The following is a 21,422-nucleotide window of genomic DNA, read 5'->3' on the forward strand; positions in this document are numbered from 1 at the left end:
CTGCAAGTTAATCAAGGACGTAGCTTTCTGTAGTCCTCGTTCTCTTTGAGCCTGTTCCACAACAGACGATGCATGGAGCATTGAGTTCCATGTTTTGATGCTGTGGACTGAAATGTGCACGGTATGATGACTAACATCATTAGATGTGCACCTGACACCAGATAAGCAGTCAGTGGCCAGTCCAGTTTAATGATTAATGTGGCCGGACTTGTGAATGATTGCAAATGTGATTTACTCCAGATAAAATCTATTCAGTTCACGTAGCACTGAGAAAAGAAACACCACAGGATCCAATTTCTCGGCAAATATGTGCACAGCTTTTTCCAGAATGATGTGGAGTAAGTTCCTCCAAAAACCTCTTGTGATGAGACAAATAGAACAAGCAGAGGCACCGTCAACCAACTAGATTTCAGCAGTAATTCTTAATTCAGAGAGCCTTTTCTCATGGAAATATGATTTTGACATTTTTAAACTTGTTTAAGGATCTTTTCCAGAATCAAGAAAATGGGATTATACTGTAACCATATAACAGGCAAAGTTTTAGAGGTTGTCATTGGCACTAAGTGTTCTGGACTGTGAAGCAGGCATAAAAGACAGGGTTAGATGATGTGACGAAATAGACAGCACATTAGCAGGTTGGATCCCTCCACATTGCAAAGCTGGAATTAAGACCATTCACTGAACACCAATGAAGAAAACCCCATCTGCAGATACTCCCACCCACAGGTGGATAGACTCCAGCATTCTGTACAAGGTTGCAGACCTTGTATGGAGTAATCATTGCACCAATAGCAAGTTAACCTAAACAGCTGATCCTGGATTTTAGCTGGTAGATAGTTTGGTGTTGGGTGATGAATCAGTCTGGAATAAGGAATGGGAAAGACTTGTACAATCTTTTAGCATCTTGGCTTCCTATCCAAAGGCAGGCACAGTGATCTACTGCAGAAAGGATAGCAAGCTTCAGAAGAAATGCTGTTTGGGTCTGGTGGGATGGGAATGCTGGACAATAGTTATTGAGTAATTTATTGGGCATGGAAAGATGTTTAACCCAAAGATTGGGCTTTTTTTCTTAAACCTCTCAGCCATTGGCTTTCTCACTGTTAAAATAAAGGAGGGAGAGAGTATTTAGAAGGCAAACCCTGTAAGCAGAATAATCCCCTGTCATCTGTCCCACCTCCATTAAAACTGGAAGTGGGCAGGTTTGTGACAATTTAGGTTCCTGCTTAAGATGTTTTGAATGTTAACCACTGAACTGATTCCAATCCATTCAATTTTAGGAATTAAAAATCAGTCTTTCAGTATCAGATCACAGATTTTATACCGGTCTATTGTGGTGCAGTGTCCTTGCCCATTCTCACCTGCTGTCGAATGCACATTGTTCTTCCAAATTTCTCCTGGTGTTCCTGAACCCCTTGTTGAGAAATCTGATCAATTAAAGAGTCTGGAAAACCAACAACAGGGTAAACCTAAGAAAAAGCATAAATATCGGAAGAAAGGAATTAATAAATTAAGAAATAGGAATTCCACCAACAAAACAATTTTTTTGCATTAATTTCTTAGCAGTAGAAAGGATGGGGATGAAGTATAGTAGAAAATGTTTGTGAAATCTGCTTTCTGGAATGAATAATCCAAATCTAGCAAAACTTTCCCTCAGTGGAGATACCCAGTTACGGTTGACAGGAATTACATAGGGGATTGAGAAATATTACGCAATAGAGTGGGTGCAGATGAGATTTATAATGATGCTGTCTGGATTGGAGAGCATGTCTTGTGTGGATAGGCTGAGTAAACTTGTTTTTTTCTCTTTGGAGTGACAGAGGTTGAAGGGTGACTTGACAGAGATGTTCAAGATAATGAGGTTTTTTCCCTCAAGGCTGAAATGGCTGACACAAAGGTGCTTGGGAGTAGGAGGTAAGTTTTTCCAGAGACAGTGGTGGGTGCTTGGAATACACTGCTGGCAATGGTGGTGGAGGCAGGTAAAATATCATTTTTAAGAGACTCTTAGATAGGTGCATGGAACAGAGAAAAATTGAAGGTAATGCATTGGGGAAATTATAGATGGATGTTAGACTAGGTTATTAGGTTGGCACAACACTATGAGCCAAAAGGCCTTTACTGTGCTGTAGGTTTCCATGTGTAGATCCATTTCCTATATTCAATCTTTTCAGATGACTACAAAAACTTGCCAGCAACATTCAAAGTTGGGCCGTTGGGAGGGGGGGGGGGCGGGAAGAAAGGGTGGATAGAGTGGGAAGCTGCAAGATGGAGGTGGCTGAAGTAGGATTCAGGCATATTTCACAATCATGTGTGGCAGAGACTTTGACTTTGTGCATAGCAGTTAAATGATGATTGGATTACCTTATTTAAGAGTATAGGATAAAACAGTTCTACTACCCTTCTAAGTAGCCCTATGAGAGTTGTGGTCCACAGGGTTTTGCTACCCTTGCCTTCACGTTCACCACGGGAACATGCTCAGACCTCCAGACTTACCCCAACAAAGAGACATGGTTTATAAAGGAATTGATTACCAACAGAACACATGCAAGATGAAAACACATACAAGATGGAAAGGCACACTGGGATGGCTGCTCCACAGTTAGCCATGCCTTAGGTTCACATGATAATTATCATTATGTTGGATCACATGATAGATCTGGATATAACATTCAAATACAGAACTATATCATGTATATAGTTAACAAATTTTGTGTTGATGTTTATAATGTCTCATCCATCTAGGGGAGCTCCAACAATGCAGAGCTCCCTCAGAATCTAAGATTGTTGGATTGAGACCTGCCTCTGATGCAGATCCAACTGATCCAGAGCCTCAAGGACCCCCCACAAAAACTAGAACCAGTCAAGTTGAGTGAGGAGCAGCCAATGAAAAATAGTCAGAACTTCCATCATCTTGTTTGATTCAACCATCGTTCTGCTTATTCTGTGATTGCAAGAGGTTCACCGTCACCTGGGTGCTACTAAATCAGACAACTGGAATAATAGATGAGTCTTTCAATACAAGAACAGGAGAAGGAATAGGCCATCTGGCCCATTGAGCCTGCCACTGACAGCTGATCTGGCCATGGACTCAGCTCTACCTGCCTGACTGACCCCCATTCCCCTTAATACCCGTATTATTCAAAATTTTATCTACGTCTTCTCATCATTCTAGTCTCATCTGTCAGTGGCAACAACTTCCCTGCTTCTGTCTTAAATTACAAAATTACTAAAGGCAGGGGTAGCAACACTTTGATGAAACCATCCTTAGAATCAGGATTTATTGTCATGAAGTTTGATATTTTGCAAACATTCATATTATCTTATAACATTACTATATATTAAAAAAAAAGTGCACAAAAAGTAAGACAGTGCCTTTGGTTCATTGATTATTCAAGAATCTGATGGCAGTGGGGAAGAAGCTGTCCTTGTGTCACTGAATGCTCATCTTTAGGCTCCTGTACCCTTTTCCCGATGGTAACAGAGTGAAGAGGGCATGGCTTGGATGGCGGGGGTCTTTGAGAATAGAGGCTGCTTTTTTACGTGGATGTCCTCAATGGAATGAAGTCTGGTGCCTGTGATATTGCAGACCAAGTTAACAACCCTTTGGAGTTTATTCTTGTCCTGAGAATTGCCGCCTTCATACCAGGCAGTGATGCAACCAGCCAGAATGCTCTCCATGGTTCGTTTACGAAAGTCTTTGGTGACATACCAAATCCCCTCAGACACCTCACAAAGTATAGCCGCTGGCGAGCCTTCTTTGTGATTGCATCAACATGGAGGCTCCAGGGGGAGGAGTCACGCGATGGAGTAGTGGCCGGACGGTGAACTCCAGCCCTCTCCAGAAAAGTCGGGAAAAACAAGAGAAAACACAAAGGCACAGAAATAAAAGTTACAGAAAAGTGAGTATAAAGGTGGAAAGAAGATGGCGACAAAAAAAGAAAAGTCGAAAGCAACGGTAAGAAGAGAGGAAGAGAAGACAAAGGAGGGAAAAGGTGAAGGCCTTACCTGTCCGAAGAGGCCCGCTGCGGAGAGAGAAACCCGCTCCCTCAGGTCGGTAAATAATGGACTACAAAAATGGCTCGCAGAGCCGAGTAAAAGTGCGCAGCCGCGCATGCGCGAAGTTTCGCGCATGCGCGATGCGAATGAAAAAAAACACACCGACGGGAGGGGGGAACAGCTGGGGAGTCGATCTCCACAGCCGGCAACGACAGCTGCAGAACACCTGCAGCAAGAAGAGACCACAGAAGACAACAGAAACAAGAAAGAAGAGGAGGAAAGGGCAACAAAGAAACAACAGATGGCCAACCCAGAGGAAGAAGAAGAGGAAGAGTATGGTGAAATAGAAGAAGAAAAGAGAGGCAAGGTAAAGGATATACTTGCTCTTATTAGAGGATACATGGAATCATTTAAAGAATGGCAAACACAGGAATTTAAGGATTTAAGAAAAAGAATAAACAACACAGAAGAGAAAATAAATAAAATGGAGATGACCTTAACAGAAATGGGAAAGAAAATGGACAAGATGGAAGAGCGGGCAGTAGCAGCAGAAATGGAGGTAGAAGACTTAAAAAAGAAATTGGAGAAATCTAATAAAAAAACTAAAGAGACACAAGAACTACTAGCTCAAAAAATAGATACAATGGAAAACCATAACAGAAGAAATAACATAAAGATAGTGGGCCTTAAGGAAGATGAAGAAGGCAAGAATATGAGGGAGTTTATAAAAGAGTGGATCCCTAAGACCCTAGGATGTCCAGAACTACAGCAAGAATTGGAAATAGAAAGGGCACATAGAGTATTGGCCTCTAAACCACAACCACAACAAAAACCAAGATCTATTGTAGTAAAATTCCTAAGATATACTACAAGAGAAAAGGTACTGGAGAAGACAATGGAAAAAGTAAGAGAGGTCAACAAACCACTGGAGTACAAAGGGCAAAAAATCTTCATTTATCCAGATATAAGTTTTGAACTCCTAAAGAAGAGAAAAGAGTTCAATACAGCAAAGGCGATTTTATGGAAGAAAGGGTATAAATTTATACTAAAGCATCCAGCGGTATTGAAAATATTTATTCCAGGACAACAAAACAGACTATTCTCGGATCCAGAAGAAGCACGAAAATTTGCAGAACAATTACAAAAATAGACTGAGGGAGGAAGACGGGTAATGAGAGTTAAGATGATCACAATTGATATGTATGTGGGTAAAGACAAAAATAGACTGAGGGATGAAGACGGGTAATGAGAGTAAAAATGATCACGATTGATATGTATGCGGGTAAAGAGGTATAAGAGTGAATAGAGACAAGGAGCATACGTGAATGTATCTGTACTTAGAGGAAAATATAGATAGTATAGACAAGAATTAATAAGGGAAGGTAATGGAATAGAGAGAATAAGGAGGGAATTAAAAGAGTGACCTTTGTGACATATGAAAAGTGAAATCTTTTCTGGGGGAGGCGGGGTGGGGGGAAATAGCGGTCACTGCAAAATCAGTTGACGCTTGCGAGTGGATTCGCAAATCCAAATGGAGAGGGGAGATGTGGTTGTCCGACAAGGGATAAAGGACAACTCAGGAGGTGAATGGGAGATTGGGAATAAATAAGATAGAAATAGGAGAATAAGGAAAATGTTGGATGTTGTAGGAATGTTGTCTTATAAAGAGTTGAAAATAAGAAAACAGAAATGGAAAAGGAGGAAAGGTAATGATGGAAAAACGGAAAGAGAAGATAAACAAAATATAAAAGGGCTACGCTGAACTATATGTCTTTAAATATTAATGGAATACATAACCAAATTAAAAGGAATAAACTACCAAATTTAAATGAATAAATGTATTCCATTAGAAAAAATAACATATTGGTTAAGAAATAATATTGAAATATTCGAACAAGTATAGGAGCCTTACATTAAATACAATAGCGAAAACCTACCGGGGACAAACATTACCTAAGTTGATGGAAGGAGAAGGAAAGAAAAGAATGGACTCAGTAGAATTTCTGGTGTAATTTTGTTGAATGACAACATTGTCTGACTGGATTAATGCAACCTAGATTGTATACCTAAAATGGATGAGAGGGGGGGTGGGGGGGTGGTTTGGGAGGAAAGGGGGGGGGGAGAAAAAGTCACTGTATATGTGTGAAAAAGAAATTGTGTATATCATGGCTAATGTGATTTATGGTGTGAAAAATAAAAAAAATTAAAAAAAAAAAAAAAAAAAAAAAAAAAAACATGGAGGCTCCAGGACAGATCCTCGGAAATGTTGACACCTAGGAAGGTTGTACCTGGTTGTAAATAATTGTACAAAACCCTGTTAGCGTTGTGTACAATTTGGGACTCTTAGTGAAGAAAGAATCTTCTTGCTTTGGAGCAGAGTCAGATTGGATCTATCATTTGAGGAGAGATTGAGTAGACCAGGACTCTGTTCTCTGGGTTTCAGAACTGTACTATTAAAATGACAGAGTGGAAGCAGAAAGGATATTTCCCTGGTAGAGAAGGGTAAAAAAAATTTTTTTGGTGGGGGGGGGGAAGTGTCACTCAATTTGAGGATATTTTTGGATAGGCAATAAAATGAACTTTGCTGGATTGATAAAAACAAACTACTGGAGGGTCTCAATGAGTCTGGCAGCATCTGTGGAGGAAGAGACACTGCATCTGGATTGTACTTGTACAATTGGATGATAAACAAACTTGAACTTGATGGGTATGTGTGAATGGGAACACATTGCAGGGTTACAGGGAAATCCCAAGTACAGCTACATGTCATGGATGTACATTCAGGTCCCTTTGGAATATTTTTGCCATGAGCTGCTACTTTCTGGAATGTTTCTGGTCTGTGTGACTACTTGGGCTTGATAAATGTGGTCAGCAGACGTCCCAGAAGTTGTTCTCTCTTACCTCATAATTTTCATCGGCAAAGACATTTTGCCCCGTTACATTATTGAACAGTGTGACGGGAAGTCCGATTTGTTGATCAGCCACCTGTTCAAAGACGTTATTGGTCCTGGCCAAACACAAGAATAGAATTATTGATGGTTAACACTGGTTGACATGGTGTGATAATAGCATGAATACCTCATTGAATCAGGTTGCTAGTTTATTATCACATGCACATGTTGTTTGCCATGCTGTGCATTGCATCAATACCAATAGTGACATTAAACCAACCAAACATCTGGAGAGAGGGAAAATCAGATATAAATACTAAAAATGCTGTGAATATTCAGCAGGTCAGGCAGCATCTGTGGAGAGTGGACAAACTGCAATCTTTCATCAGCAGTGTGATGAGTGAAACTTTTTTTTAAAGCTGAAAGGAGGATGAACAAGGGAAATATCTGGGATTAGATGGAGACAGAGAAATGGAATGACACAGATGACATTGGACTTGCAGAGAGAGGGTGATTAGGCTATTTTAAATTTCAACTAAGATGAGAGGCTGCAGATGTTGGAACCTAAAGAAACAAATTGTTGGAAGAACGCAACAGGTCAGCAGTATCCAGGGAAGCAGTGGTCTGGTGCATGACACCAGAGGCAGGGAGAAACACCCTGCAATGAGAAGGAGCAGTAGAAAAGATGACTCAACAGAAATGGTAACTACGGCAGCAAGAAAACAATTGGCTTGCAATCAGGGGACCCGTACGGGCTGCTGGAGACTGGCTCATGGAAACAAGTATCAGAACCATATTTCGAGAGGAAGCTGAGAGCAAGGGTTCCTGAAGAGTTTTGGGCGCTGAAGGTTTCCTGATCATGTTGGTGGTTTGGATCTGGAGCTCAGGTTGCCAATGGATCAAACAGGAGTCTGTGTGGCTGCAGAGAGTCCAGGAGCGCCAGAGGTGAATCCATGAACACTGCGACTCTGAAGGGACTCGCCTTTGCTTCTCTTTCTTTCCTACTGTAAGGGTGCCAGACAACACTAATGGTGACTCTTTGTCTGCCTTAAAGCAGGCAGAAGGCAATTTTGCTTTACATGTTCTGTACTATTATGACAATAAAGGAATCTTGAATCTGAGGAAGTAAAGGGTGGCACATTTCAGCATGAGACTTTGCATTGGGGCTGAGAGTGTAAAAAGGAGATAACCAGTATAAAGAGGTGAGTAGGAAAAGTGAGGGGGGTGCTGGCAAATGATAGATGGATCCAGGTGAGGAGAGGCTGATAAGTCAGAAGGGGGAGGGAAAGGAGGTGATAAGTGGAGTCAACAAAGGGCTGCAGAGAGTGATGAATGGAAATACAAGGAAGGAATGGTGGGCAGGAGTTGAAACTGATCTGTATAGAGAATATAAATAGAGTGAGATGAATGAGAACAGTAAAAAAAAAACCAGTGTTGGGTTGTAGGATGCAAGAGAATTTGTTTCTGGAAATATTAAAGAGAGTGTTTCAGATGCCCATCAGGTTAGGCAACGTCTGTGGAGGGAGAAAAACTGAGTTAACATTACGTGGATGAACCTACATGAGAAATGGCCAGGAGGAGGAGGTGCCAAGTCTAAGGTTATTGTGGAAAATAAAGCTGATCATGCAGGAGGTAACTTACTGATGTGGTCAGATGACTGGGCTAATGGGAGCCATATTTTTCCTGAAAATAACTCAAGCTTCCAGGGAATATTAGTGAATCTCACTGATACTAATGCGATAGCATACAAGGTTACTGCATGTGAAACCCTGTAGGAAACTCACACGTCATTTCAAAGATTCTGCTTCTTTATATATATATATATATATATATATATATATATTGCAGTCTGGCTCAGCATTCAGTATGTGAGGGGCAAAGAGGCGACATGAAGGGGTAAAAATAGGGCGATCAGCTTTAGCCACTGCAGAGGTCATTTCAGAGAGTAGGGAGTGACCCATATTACCTGTGCTACCATTGATTGGTACAGACCTACTCTAATGATCCCATCCACCTCCCTATTTAGTCAAATCTGTCACTTCATATTTTCTTTCAATTAAAATTTAAGAAAGAATATTAGCCAGAAGTTGCAGGACTTCTTAGAGTCAAACTGGAAGTATCCTAAAATTATTCTTCCAATAAAAAAGGCAACATTTGATAGAAACCCAACCCACATCAGATAGAAACTCAACCCACACCAGATACAAATCTGACCTACACCAGATATAACCCCAACACTTACCATTTGATTGTCAGCTGAATGTGGAATAGCAGTTGGCCACTAGTTTTGCAGACATGGCAGGATCGAGTGCCCCGGCCTAGACAAGGGCCACACCTGTGCAGAAGAACACTGGTGTTACCTGAGAAAGTTCAACTCCTCCTGCCAAAACCATGTGAGCCACACACAGATTATTAAACAGCCTGTGCTGCATTATGACCCAGGAAATCCCCTCTTGGTTCTATGCACCTCAATTATATTCTGGATGTAGATTTTGGGACAGAAGCTCAACAATGGGATCATCCAAACAAAACAAGATCAGAAATTACAGTGATAGCTATCTCAGGGGCCTGACCCTGGTCTGTTCTATTTGATATCTCTTTGTAACTCTGCAGACTGTACTGAGTTTTTGGACTGCTCACAAAACAAACTTTCTCGCCTTACCTCAGTACATGTACCAATAAACTTGAACTTGCGTAACTTATCTTATTCCATATGCCATTGAGCCCTACCTACACAGAGAGAGAACAAATGAATCACTCTGCACAGCTCTTTAAAAGACTACCACTCCATCTAACTGCCTATTACTTCACCATAACCCAGCAATCTCTTCACTTTAGTAATCCTTAGAGCAAGGGCATCCTCTAGGGCAGGGAACTCACATTCCACCTTAAGTATTCCCTATGCCATAGGTACTCTGTGATTAGTAAGGGATTGCTCAAGGTGGTATGTGAGTGGAAAGAAAAAGTTTGAAAACCACTGTTTTAATTGTACCTAATTGACTCGTTATGTGCCCGGTTTCATATCTCCAAACGAAATGGGCCAATGACTATTTTTCTCAAGCAAAATATTTCAGGAACATTCGGGTCTGAACCTTCCCTTCCCACTCACATATCACCTTAATCAATCCCTTACTAATCACACAGCACTTATGGCATAGGGAATACTTAAGGTGGAATGTGAGTTTTAATAAAAGGTTGCCCACCCCTGCCCTAGAAGATGGGCCTTCTCCCAGACCCAAACCCAGTGAGAGTCAAGGAGCAGCGACATGTCAGGAACCATCAGATGGGCCATGGCATGCCAATCCCACTCTGACTAGAACCAGTACCTGTCTTGTGCTCTCAAATAAATTTAAGTCTTTCTTTTCCCACTTTACACAAAATAACTCCTGTTTGGGTTGGATCAGAATGGAAAAAAGTCAGAAGTGACTCGAGGAAGAGATATAGAAGCATAAAAACTAAGACCATCAGGCTAGGAAACAGCTTCTTCCGCAGGCGGTGAGGCGGTTGAATAATTCTAGATACCTATAATTATTTTTATATACTTTTTTTTGTCATTTTTGTGTATGTGTGTGTGTGTCATGGTTGGGGGGGGTGTAGTGGGTGGGGTATGTGTGGCGGGGGTGCGGGAAGGAGGGGGTGTGGGTTAGCACTTTGCTCTGGATATACACTGTTTCATCAGCTTGTACATTCAGATGACCATAAACTTGAACTTTTACCCATGGATGCTGTCTGACCTGTGGAGCTTTCCTAGTAATTCTTTGCCAGCTCAACTTTTGCACCTTTTGTCCAATTAATTGTCAAGTTGGATGCAAGATTAGACAATCAGAGTGTCCAAGTCAGTGAGATATCAGCAGGGTCAAATCTGCCAATTTGACTTGTAGAGAGTGAACTGTCAGCAGGAGATCAGACCAGCAGGTTAACCATGACAACTATCGCCAGACCCTCTCCCGGAGAGATTTCACTGTATCAGGAACAGACCAGAGGCATCTTCTTCCAGGACTCTGAACCAGAGGTCAAATGCTTCATGCCTTAATGCCAACCCCCATTCCTCCCTCACTACCACCACCAAGAAGCAGCAGAAATCAGTTAATAAACTGACCTGTTACACACAGAATCACACAGACCTGCACCCTTGGAAATGGCCCCTGCTGCCTGCGAGATACAGCATGGTCCAGGAGCCCATGATGCCCAAACACACACACACAACCAATGAACCTACTAAACCAATATGCCTTTGGAGGAAATGCACATGAACAGTGTACAAACTCCTTACAGAGCGTCAGAATCAAACCCGGGTCACTGGAGCTGTGATAGCATCATGCTAACTGCTACGCTAACCTTTTAGTCAATGTATAGAACGATTCTCTACTTCCATGTTGGAACCTAATAGTGATTGGAATCTGCTCTTGATCCTTTTCTAACCCCCCCCCCCCCAAAAAGAATGACCCTTACATTTACCCCTTTCACTTACCTTTTTAATCCACTCCCTCCACACTGGATGCATCTCTTATTTCCATGTGATAGCCCTCGCCCTCCGCATGACAGACACTTCAACTGTGCTCAGACAAAAACAACTTGGGGTCAGCAGTGACTATCTGGGAATCGTCAGCTAAACGCACCACTGAATCACCCAGAAAACACCCGTGGTTTCAAACCTTTCCCCCTCCCACACACCTGGGAGCAGATCCTCCTCAGGTGAACTAACAGCGTACGCATCAAAAATGTGGATGTTGAGGCAATGAGATGGGAAGGGATTTGTACTAAAGCATAAAGTTTGTAAGGAAACCAAAGCTGGAGGTTTGAAACAAACAAAAAAAGGGTATAGCAAATTCAGAAAACCCTCCTTCACTGCTGTCACCATCTCACTGTTCAAAAGCAAGAAGCAGAAATCAGAGGAGGTTGCAGGTGAGGCACCTTACATCTGTTGCGGTGGTGGACTGCAAAGTGTAGGTGGGATGGCTGCAGCCTAGCGACTGTATCGTGGCAACAGACATTGATGGAGGGAAGGCAGAGCAACAGCTCGAGGACAGTTATGACCAGTGAAGGGTTGGTGACCAGTGAAGACTAGACTGACCTCAACCCACCTTTCCTTTTCCACCGCACTGTGAACACCGGTACTTCCCTCGGCCTTTGCACTTGTGGCAACGCTGAAACAAGATGCAGTTAGTTACATGAACCTGGTCTCACTGAAACAACAACAAAACCTAAAGGTCCACTGGACACAGCTCAGTCCCGGTCAGTGTGTCTTGGAGTTGGGCATATTGGGTTAGTGAAGTGCAGTGTGGAAGAGACCAGAACCAACAAGGATAATCTGGATTGGCAAAGGAATGTCTGTATTAGGACAGGGCTGCTGCCATCTGCGTCAGGGTGGGACCATCTGCTTTGATATGGGATTGTGAATCAGGACATGACGGGGATCTGCTTGTATCAAAGAGGGGCCAGTTTGTTTGCTTTGATACAGGACTGTTTGCTTCAACAGGGCCTTCAGGGCAATCTGTTCCAGTACAGGGCTGTATGTATCAGAACAGGACCATTTGCTTCAGGGCATTGGAATGAGACCATCTATAATACAACAGGACCATTTGCTTTGATATAGGGCAGTCTGCATCAGAATAGGATCATCTGCACTAGCGTGGGACCATCTATATCACGACAAAACTATCTACATCAGAACTGGATTGAAACGAGGGGAGATTTGATGAAGGTTTACAAAATTATGAGGGAGATAAACAAAGTAAATGCAAGTAGGCTCTTTCCACTTGGGTCAGGAGAAATAAATATGAGAGGACATGGCTTTAGGATGAAAGGAAAAAGGCTTAGTTGAAAATTAAGGGAAACTTCTTCTCTCAGAGAGTGGTGGGAGTGTGGAATGAGCTACCACCTGACAAGGATATGGTAAATGTGGGCTCACTCTTAAGTTTTAAGAGAAAATTGGATAGATACATGAATGGGAGAGGTCTGGAAGTTATGGACTGGATGAAGGTCAATGGTACTAGTGGAATAATATTTCAGCACAGACTAGAAGGGCCAAATGGCCAGTTTTCTGTGCTGTATAGTTCTATGGACTGGCTGGATCAGAACAGAACCATATGCACCAGTATGGGACTGCCTGTATCAGAACAGAACTGTCAACGTCAGGGTGGGGCCATCCACATCAGGGCACGAGAACAGGCTATATTAGTTGCTGGCAGGATCCAGCTGGCAATGCGTTAGATCTCGGAGCAACTTACTTAGAATAGGAATAGTAATCACTAAACTCTTATTAGCTGTGAACATTTGGAATGGAAAAATAGGGACGGTAGATCAATGTGATTCATAGGAATGAATTTACAAAGTGCAAAATGTTCAATTTAATGTTCCATTAAAGAATGGCACTGGTTTGTTTGTTTTAATCTTGCACAGTGAGGGTGAAGCTCCCCTGGATTTGTTGCCTGCCCATAATTACCTTGACAGCTGCAGTGTGAGGAACTGGGACTTTCTTGGTGAAGTCTTGAAACATGGGGGGTACCTCAACTGTGATGTCCCACGGAAGGGGAGGCGTTCCACAGGCACTGCTGTCGATAGATTGACCTGCCAACAAAAACAGGTGTCAGGGAAAAAAAAAAAATCAGAGGTTTTTGATTGGGGAAAAGCTAGATTTGAGGAGATGTGAAAGGACTTGCAGGGTGTGCATTGGGACAATTTGTTTTATGGGCAGGATGTAGTAGAGAGATGGAAGTCTTTTAAAGATCAGATTTTGAGAGTGCAAAAGCTTTATGTTCCTGTTAGGTTAAAAGGAGGGGCAAAAGGTTTGAGAGAGCCGTGGTTTTCAAGGAATATTGGAAACTTGGTTCGAAGAAAAAGGGAGGCGTACATTAGATATAAGAAGCATGGAGTTAAGGAGATGTTTGAAAGATACATTGAATGTAAGAGGAATCTTAAGAGAGGAATTAGGAAAGCTAAAAGAAGGTACGAGGAAACTATGGCAAGCAGGGTGAAAACTAATCCAAAAGAGTTCTACAAATATGTTAATGGTAAGAGGAAAGCTAGAGACAAAATTGGTCCCTTAGAAAATCAGAGTGGAAAACTGTGTGTGGAGCCTAGAGAAATGGGGGAGATATTGAACAGTTTCTTTTCTTCGGTATTCACTAAGGAGAAGGATATTGGGAGATGTGGGATAAAAAAAGCAAATTGGATAAATATGGGGAATATAGAGATTACAAAAGGTGTAGTTTTAAGGCTTTTGAAGAATATAAAGGTGGATAAGTCTCCGGGACCAGACGGGATCTTCCCCAGGACATTGAGAGAAGTGAAGGAGGAAATAGCAGAGGCTCTGGCGGTAATTTTCCAAATGTCATTAGATATGGGGATAGTGCCGGAGGATTGGCGCATTGCGCATGTGGTTCCGTTATTTAAAAAGGGTTCAAGGAGGAAGCCTGGCAACTATCGGCCTGTAAGTTTGACGTCTGTGGTAGGTAAATTAATGGAGAAAATTCTTAGAGATAGTACTTATAAACATCTGGATAGACAGGGTCTGATCAGGAGCACTCAACATGGATTTGTGGGAGGAAGGTCATGTTTGACCAATCTGATTGAATTTTTTGAAGAGGTGACTAGGAATGTGGATGAGGGTAGCGCAGTGGATGTTGTCTATATGGACTTCAGTAAGGCCTTCGATAAGGTACCACATGGAAGGTTAGTTAGGAAGGTCCAGTCTTTAGGTATAAATTTTAAGATAGTCAAATGGATTGAACATTGGCTGAAAGGGAGAGGCCAGAGAGTGGTAGTGGATAATTGTCTGTCAGGTTGGAGGCCGGTGACCAGTGGTGTGCCTCAAGGATCTGTATTGGGCCCATTGTTGTTCGTTATATACATTAATGATCTAGATGATGGGGTGGTGAATTGGATTAGTAAATATGCAGACGATACTAAGATAGGTGGAATAGTGGATAATGAAGAAGGTTTTCAAGGATTGCAGAGAGATTTGGGCTGCTTAGAAAAGTGGGCTGAAAAATGGCAGATGGAATTTAATGCTGATAAGTGTGAGGTGCTTCATTTTGGTAAGAAGAATCAGAATAGGACATACGTGGTAAATGGGAGAGCATTGAGGAATACAGAAGAGCAGAAAGATTTAGGAGTAACGGTACATCGTTCCCTGAAGGTAGAAACTCACGTGAATAGGGTGGTGAAGAAGGCTTTTAGTATGCTGGCCTTTATCAATCATTGCATGGAATATAGGAGTTGGGAGGTGATGTTGAGATTGTATAAGACGTTGGTGCGGCCTAATTTGGAGTTCTGTATGCAGTTCTGGTCGCCTAATTATAGGAAGGATATAAACAGAGTGGAGAGAGTGCAGAGAAGGTTTACCAGAATGTTACCTGGGTTTAAGCATCTAGAGTATAGGGAGAGATTGGACAGATTAGGTCTTTATTCTTTGGAGCGTAGAAGGTTGAGAGGGTATTTGATAGAAGTATTTAAGATTATGAAAGGGATAGACAGAGTGGATGTGGATAGACTATTTCCGTTAAGAGGAGGAAAGATTAAAACAAGAGGACATGAGTTAAGAATTAAGGGGCAGAGGTTTAGAGGTAACATGAGGGGGAACTTCTTTACTCAGAGAGTGGTAGCCGTGTGGAATAAGCTTCCGGGAGAAATAGTGGCGGCGGAGTCAATTGTATTATTTAAGAAAAGGTTGGACAGGTATATGGATGAGAAGAAGATGGAGGGTTATGGACATTGTGCAGGGAGGTGGGACTAGAAAGGGGTGTTTGGTTCGGTGCGGACTAGAAGGGCCTAATGGCCTGTTCCCGTGCTGTAATTGTTATGTTAGGAAAGGTTTGGTGGCTGGGCCATCGAATAATGCAGTTAAAGGGTTCATTGTAGGATCCTTCCCTTCAGTGTAGGAGGTGGTATACCCACTCTACCTGGGCTATGCAGTCTACAGTGCCTTTCTGTCCATATCCCTCATGTTCATTCCCTGTAGCACCGGTGCTGTGGGCACCATAACCCGACTTCCCTTGCCAACTCCAATGACACCTCCATGACTTTTTAAAATTTAAACTAGGACATACAACACAGTAACAGGCTCTGTTGGCCCATGAGCCTGTGCCACCCAATTGACCTACAACTTCCATATGTTTTGAAGGGTGGGAAGAAACCAGAGCACCCGGGGAAAACCCATAGACTCAGGGAGAACATACAAACTCCTTACAGACAGTCCCGATTGGAACCTGGGTCACTGGCGCTGTAAGAGCTTTGTGCTAACCTCTATGCTAACCATACCACCCAGAAGGGCACTTTTACTACCAAGGGCAGGGGGAAATCAAGGTCATGGACCACCACCACCCAAGCTCTCCTCCAAGTCGCACTCTTTTCCAATTTTAAATGTCATTGGTCCTTTGTCATCACTGGGTCCAAGTCCTGGAGCTCTCCATCCAGAGGATCAAACTGGTGGAGGAAATTGGCAGGTCAGGCAGCATCTATGAAGGAAAATGGACGGGAAAATGGACCATCGACATTTCGGGTTGAGATTCTTAATCGGGAGTGAAAGATTACAGGGGGATAGCTTGGATAAGGAGTTGGGTGATAAGAGGTTGGACAAGAGCTGGCAAACTATTTCTGTATCCAGGTGAGGAGGGGTTGATTGGCAGATTGGCAGCCAAATTATGTGCTGGCAGTGGAACCTGGTGGGGTGAATGTTAAGGGCCAAATGAAACCTATTTTTGTATTGTCTGATGGCAAGAGGGATGAGAGCAGAATAAATGGAGGAGATACATATGAGGGCTCCCTCAACCACAAAGGACAAGAAGCCAGTTTTCCTGAAAGGAGAACCTTTCAGATATCCTATTTTTTTTAAAATAATTGTTTATTCAAACTACAACACTACCAAAACTAGTGTTTTTTTTTGGCCAGGGCAGCAATGGCCAATATCAGAGGATGTGTTTAACAAAGGTGAGGGAAAGTTTAGGGGAGATGACAGAGGCAAGTTGTTTTTTTTTTAAAAAAGATTGATGGTGGAGTAGGTTTATATAGGTCATCACATCATGTACTGTTTATACATTCTATGAATGCTGCTGAGAGTTGGAAATAAGTTCAGCAGCGATTGAGGGAATGAAGTGAGATATACAGGAGGCTATAATTAGTCCAACCTCCGCATTTCCTGTCCAACAGCTCACTGAACCAGCAACATCCTGGATGTGACCCAAAGTCAATCTGCAGACATTGAGATACAACCCAGTCAAACTGCTTGAACCAATAGGTTGAAGTGGGACTTTGATCTGAAGATGCACATCTCCACTGTTCTTCAGTGTTTGAGGTTAATTTCTCACAGCTCAGTAACCTGGCTCCAGTTGTCACTGCAAAGCTTATTCTAATGGAGGTTTCACTCACCAGTGAAGGGAACATGAGTCCATTCAGTTAGCCGGGATTCAGTGAAGGTCTCAAGTCGATACTGGAAGAGAAACATTCCAGTAAGTTGGGAAAATATTACTTTTAAAGGGGGTACTTATCACGGCTCCATGGGCAGCAACAGTTCTAATCAGTGCCTCATCACAGCCTCCAATCCATCACTGCGGCATCAGTAGCTCCTCTTCATCATAGGAACCCAGAGACAGGCATGCATCAGGGCTAAAACCATAGTCATGCATTTCAACAACAGAAGCTAACTGTCATCGAGAGTTGCACAAGGACCAATCAAAGCCTAGCATTCAATCAGAATCCAATTATAGCCTTGAGTTACATCATTGAATTACACCTTTGCACCATTTGGAGAGGTTCATGGATATATTTTATGACACTGACAAAAATGACTTCATGAACATCTGTTAAAACACAGCACATATGTTACCAGCAGACAGCCTTATCAGTATGGTCTAACCAATGTTTTGTACAGCTTCAACATGATGTTCTAATTATTATACTCAAATGTCTCAGGCTATGAAGTCAGGTGAAACTGGTGTTCAACAGCCTCTGGCCAGGTTCCCATGGATAAAGGGCCACGCTATCTATCTATGTTCACACACCACAAACAGCAACTTGTGTGCATCACAGGAGAGAGCTGGTTCTCCTATCAGCTCATTTAGTGATGCAGCCTTTTGTACACTACTCCTGACTCAGTGTGGCTCAAGCCTCAATCCAATGGGTAGCACAGATGGAAGTGGTACTTCACTGTGGTCTTGAGGTCCAATACATTGTCTCTCCAACAAGAAATTTAACCAAAGCTCCATTTGTATTCATGTAGTTATTGTAAGTTATCAGAGAAACACAAAATAGGTGTAGACGCTAGAAACTTGAGCAAGCAAAGATTTGCTGGAGGGAGTCAGCAGGTCAGATGGCATTCATTGGGAGAATGGTCAGTAAAAACACACCAAAATACTAGAGGAACTCAGCTGGTCTTTCAGCATCCACAGGAGACAAATATATACAGGTCGTTCACAACTTAAAACCATAATTGGGACTGAAGGATTGGTTGTACCTTGAATTGGATGCAAGACTGATTCACCCCACCACACATGGCTTAACGAGGTCTTAAAGCAATTTTTAAGATTTTCAACAAATGAAAACAATATAGTACCTTTAATAAAGATACTCAACATATGAACTTCTAGTAAATAATTAAGAATCTCAACATATATACAGTAATTTTAATACAAAATATGTACCTTAGTTTTAATTAAGATTGTCAACATTTAAACTCAATTGTGATCTTCAAATTTATAGATCCTCTTTCAGCCTCTCTTTATCCTTTATCCTTTAAAATCGTTGACACGGTGGAATGCGACAACTCTAGACTGCATACATCATTGACCTTTCTTTCTTCCTCATGTTGGTTAATGACTTTTTTTTAAACCTCCAAAGTTATGGTTTTCCTCACTCTCTTAGCAGATCTATCAGCAAGGGATGTGTGTTTTCTCTTGCATGCCATGTTTCTAGGCCGCCTACTGAATGGCAACTGCACACACAATCCTATGTTGCGCATGCGCAGACATGGATTTAAAAAAAAAAATTGATTGTATGTGCAGGTGGATGTAACTTGTGTAGGTCAGAAGTCAAGGACTACCTGTATTGCTGATGTTTCAGGCCCAAGCCCTTCAAGGAATAAGTAGAATAAGCAAAAAGCAGGAAATCTCAGAATACAGACAATGCTGGCTGGGGGAGGAATTCAGACAAAAAGGTGTTAATTGGATATGATAAGGGGAGAGGTGAGCATTTATTATGCCTTTGTGAAAGGAGTCAAAGAGAGATGCAGAGCTGGGAAAAGGCAACAGGGAAAGAAGTGACAGGGGTGGTTTAACAAAAGCCAGAGAAGTTGATATTAATGCCATCTGATTGGAGGATGCCAGTTGGAAGATAAGGTGTTGTTCCTCCAATTGGTGGGTGATCTCAGTCTGCCAGTCAATGTTTGGGGTTTAAACCAATATCTTTTATTATGATAGATTCTCTGGCATTAGTTATTAAGGTAGTTCTCTCTGTTATCTTGGTCGGGTTTATCTTTCAACAAACACTTAAAATCTTTTTGTTTTTTGAAATCTGGCTGGCTTCATAATGTGCAATTTGGCAGCTTGAATTTCATCTACTTTCAAAAGTGCTTTGGTCCATGAGGTTGTGAAAGGCTTATTATAAATTTAAATTCTCTTTCTGGCCATGGTGTTGTAGAGTGAGAAAGCAAGCAGAGTGAGAAAGCAAGCAAGCAGGGTAGAACCACAGCTAGGAGTGAGAAGACATCGACCTTCGATTGACTCCCTTACCCGGTACATGTTGAATGGCGTGAGGTCCTGAAAGACCATGTCTCGGGCAGGACTGCTACTGTAACAGCAGCGGGCAGTCGCAAACTGCACCAATGCCTCCCTTGCTACATCTTCAGTGATGGATGGAATCCTGTAGGGAAATAAAGCAGTCACAAGAACATCAAGCCGATATCCCAGCTGCATGTGTGGTAGGGCTATTCTCCCAGGTCTTCCAGCCAGTACTAATTCTCAATCATCACTGACCATTTCCACACCACAGTGTATGATCTGACAACTCAGGGACAGGACTGGCTAGAGTTATCACTGTAACATTGACTCAGAACTACAATGTGAAGATGTAAGATATTAATGCCTTGGGATGCTGGTTTGTCCAAGTCAAAAGGATTCAAGTTGTCTTAATGAATGAATTACTTGTTTATTATTATTAGTGCAGCATGTAGGTCTGGTATCTCACAGCTCCAGCAACACAGATTGATTAGATTCTGACCGGACGTTGTCTCCATGTTTTCCCCTTGAATGCATGGATTTCTCCCAGGTGCTCCGGTTTCCTCTTGCCTCCCAAAGATGTGAGCTGAGTTAACTGGCCGCTTGAGATTACTCGAGTGATTGAATCTGGGGGATGGGGTGGAGAAGTTGGAGAGAATGAGGGAAAAATTGGTTACAGGGAAATTGGGGAATGGGAATTCTCTGTGAGCTGGCACAGACTTGGATGGGCTGAACAGCCTCTTATACTGTAAAGATGTTTAAGCAGGAAAACTATGTAAATCATGCAGCTTTTATTAGAATGTAGAATAGTATAGCACAGGAAAAGGCCCTTTGGGCCACAAATTTGTGTTGAAAAGGATGCCCATATTGAACTAAAACTCTGCTGCCTGCACGTGATCTACATTTGTTCATTTGCTACATATCCAAAGTCTGTCTAGAACCCATCATCAATCACTGTGTTAGACCACCACTTCAAGTGATGAAGAGAACAAATATTCCAACATACAGTATCTATGATCAAAGTTACAAGAGAAAGCTGCATTGAGGTGGGTGGTGATTTCAAAGCACACCATGTGTGTCTCCCTGCAGTTACAGCGAGTCAGTAGTTCTTGGAACTTACCTCCACTCCAACTGGGGCTGCTCGCGCTCCCTCTTATCAGATGGGTGAGTTGGTGGACTGATGTAGCTTCCACCTGCAACAAAGAGATTCGAACCATAGTAGTGTTAACATTTACAATGACAGTACTTGCAAATCCAGACTGAGGGCATGATTAAGGAGTTACGTCATAAAAGAGATTCGAAAGCGGCAATTGGCTCCTGTTGAGTGGTCTGGACAGCCATTCTCATCAGATCCCGACAGCACATTTAAGTAAAAGCCTCATTTTCTTTTCACTTTAAAATAAGACATACAGCACAGTAACAGGCCATTTTGGCCCACAATACCATGCTGCTCAATTTACCCCATTAACCTACACCCCTGGTATGTTTTGAATGGTGGGAGGAAACCGGAGCCCCTGAAGAAAACCCACACAGTCACGGGAAGAACATACAAACTCCTAACAGACACTTCTCGAAACGTTAATATTTTTTATGTAATTGATGGGAGAAGAAAGAAACCAAAGGACTCACACTATGCTGCGGGCAGCTGGATACTGGCTCATAGCCACGATATTTGAGAGGATGCTGAGGCCAAGGAGGGCTCCTAAAGGGCCCTGGACGCTGAAAGCTTCCACATCACGTTGGAAGTCTGGATCAGGGCTTGGGGTGCCGATGGTTTGAACTGGAGTCTTGAGCAGCTGCAGAATCGCTGTAGGAGAATCCCCAGACA

At 42.3% G+C, this 21,422-nt stretch overlaps 1 protein-coding gene across 3 annotated transcripts in view; it reads right to left on the minus strand.

The window, feature by feature from the left end:
* Positions 1 to 21,422, minus strand: part of LOC138763140 (protein SSUH2 homolog) — a 62,200-nt gene that overhangs the window by 6,331 nt on the left and 34,447 nt on the right. For all 3 annotated transcript variants that reach the window (XM_069936817.1, XM_069936819.1, XM_069936820.1), the window contains 9 exons: positions 20,715 to 20,787; positions 19,610 to 19,739; positions 17,253 to 17,313; positions 13,330 to 13,454; positions 11,969 to 12,031; positions 11,356 to 11,438; positions 9,127 to 9,219; positions 6,895 to 7,000; positions 1,359 to 1,466 (listed from right to left, as the gene is read on the minus strand). In XM_069936817.1, coding sequence (XP_069792918.1) covers positions 1,359 to 1,466; positions 6,895 to 7,000; positions 9,127 to 9,219; positions 11,356 to 11,438; positions 11,969 to 12,031; positions 13,330 to 13,454; positions 17,253 to 17,313; positions 19,610 to 19,739; positions 20,715 to 20,787 — 842 coding nt within the window. The remainder of the gene's footprint in view (positions 1 to 1,358; positions 1,467 to 6,894; positions 7,001 to 9,126; positions 9,220 to 11,355; positions 11,439 to 11,968; positions 12,032 to 13,329; positions 13,455 to 17,252; positions 17,314 to 19,609; positions 19,740 to 20,714; positions 20,788 to 21,422) is intronic.

Source organism: Narcine bancroftii, chromosome 5 (genome assembly GCF_036971445.1).
Source record: "Narcine bancroftii isolate sNarBan1 chromosome 5, sNarBan1.hap1, whole genome shotgun sequence".
In the NCBI taxonomy this organism is placed as follows: domain Eukaryota; kingdom Metazoa; phylum Chordata; class Chondrichthyes; order Torpediniformes; family Narcinidae; genus Narcine; species Narcine bancroftii.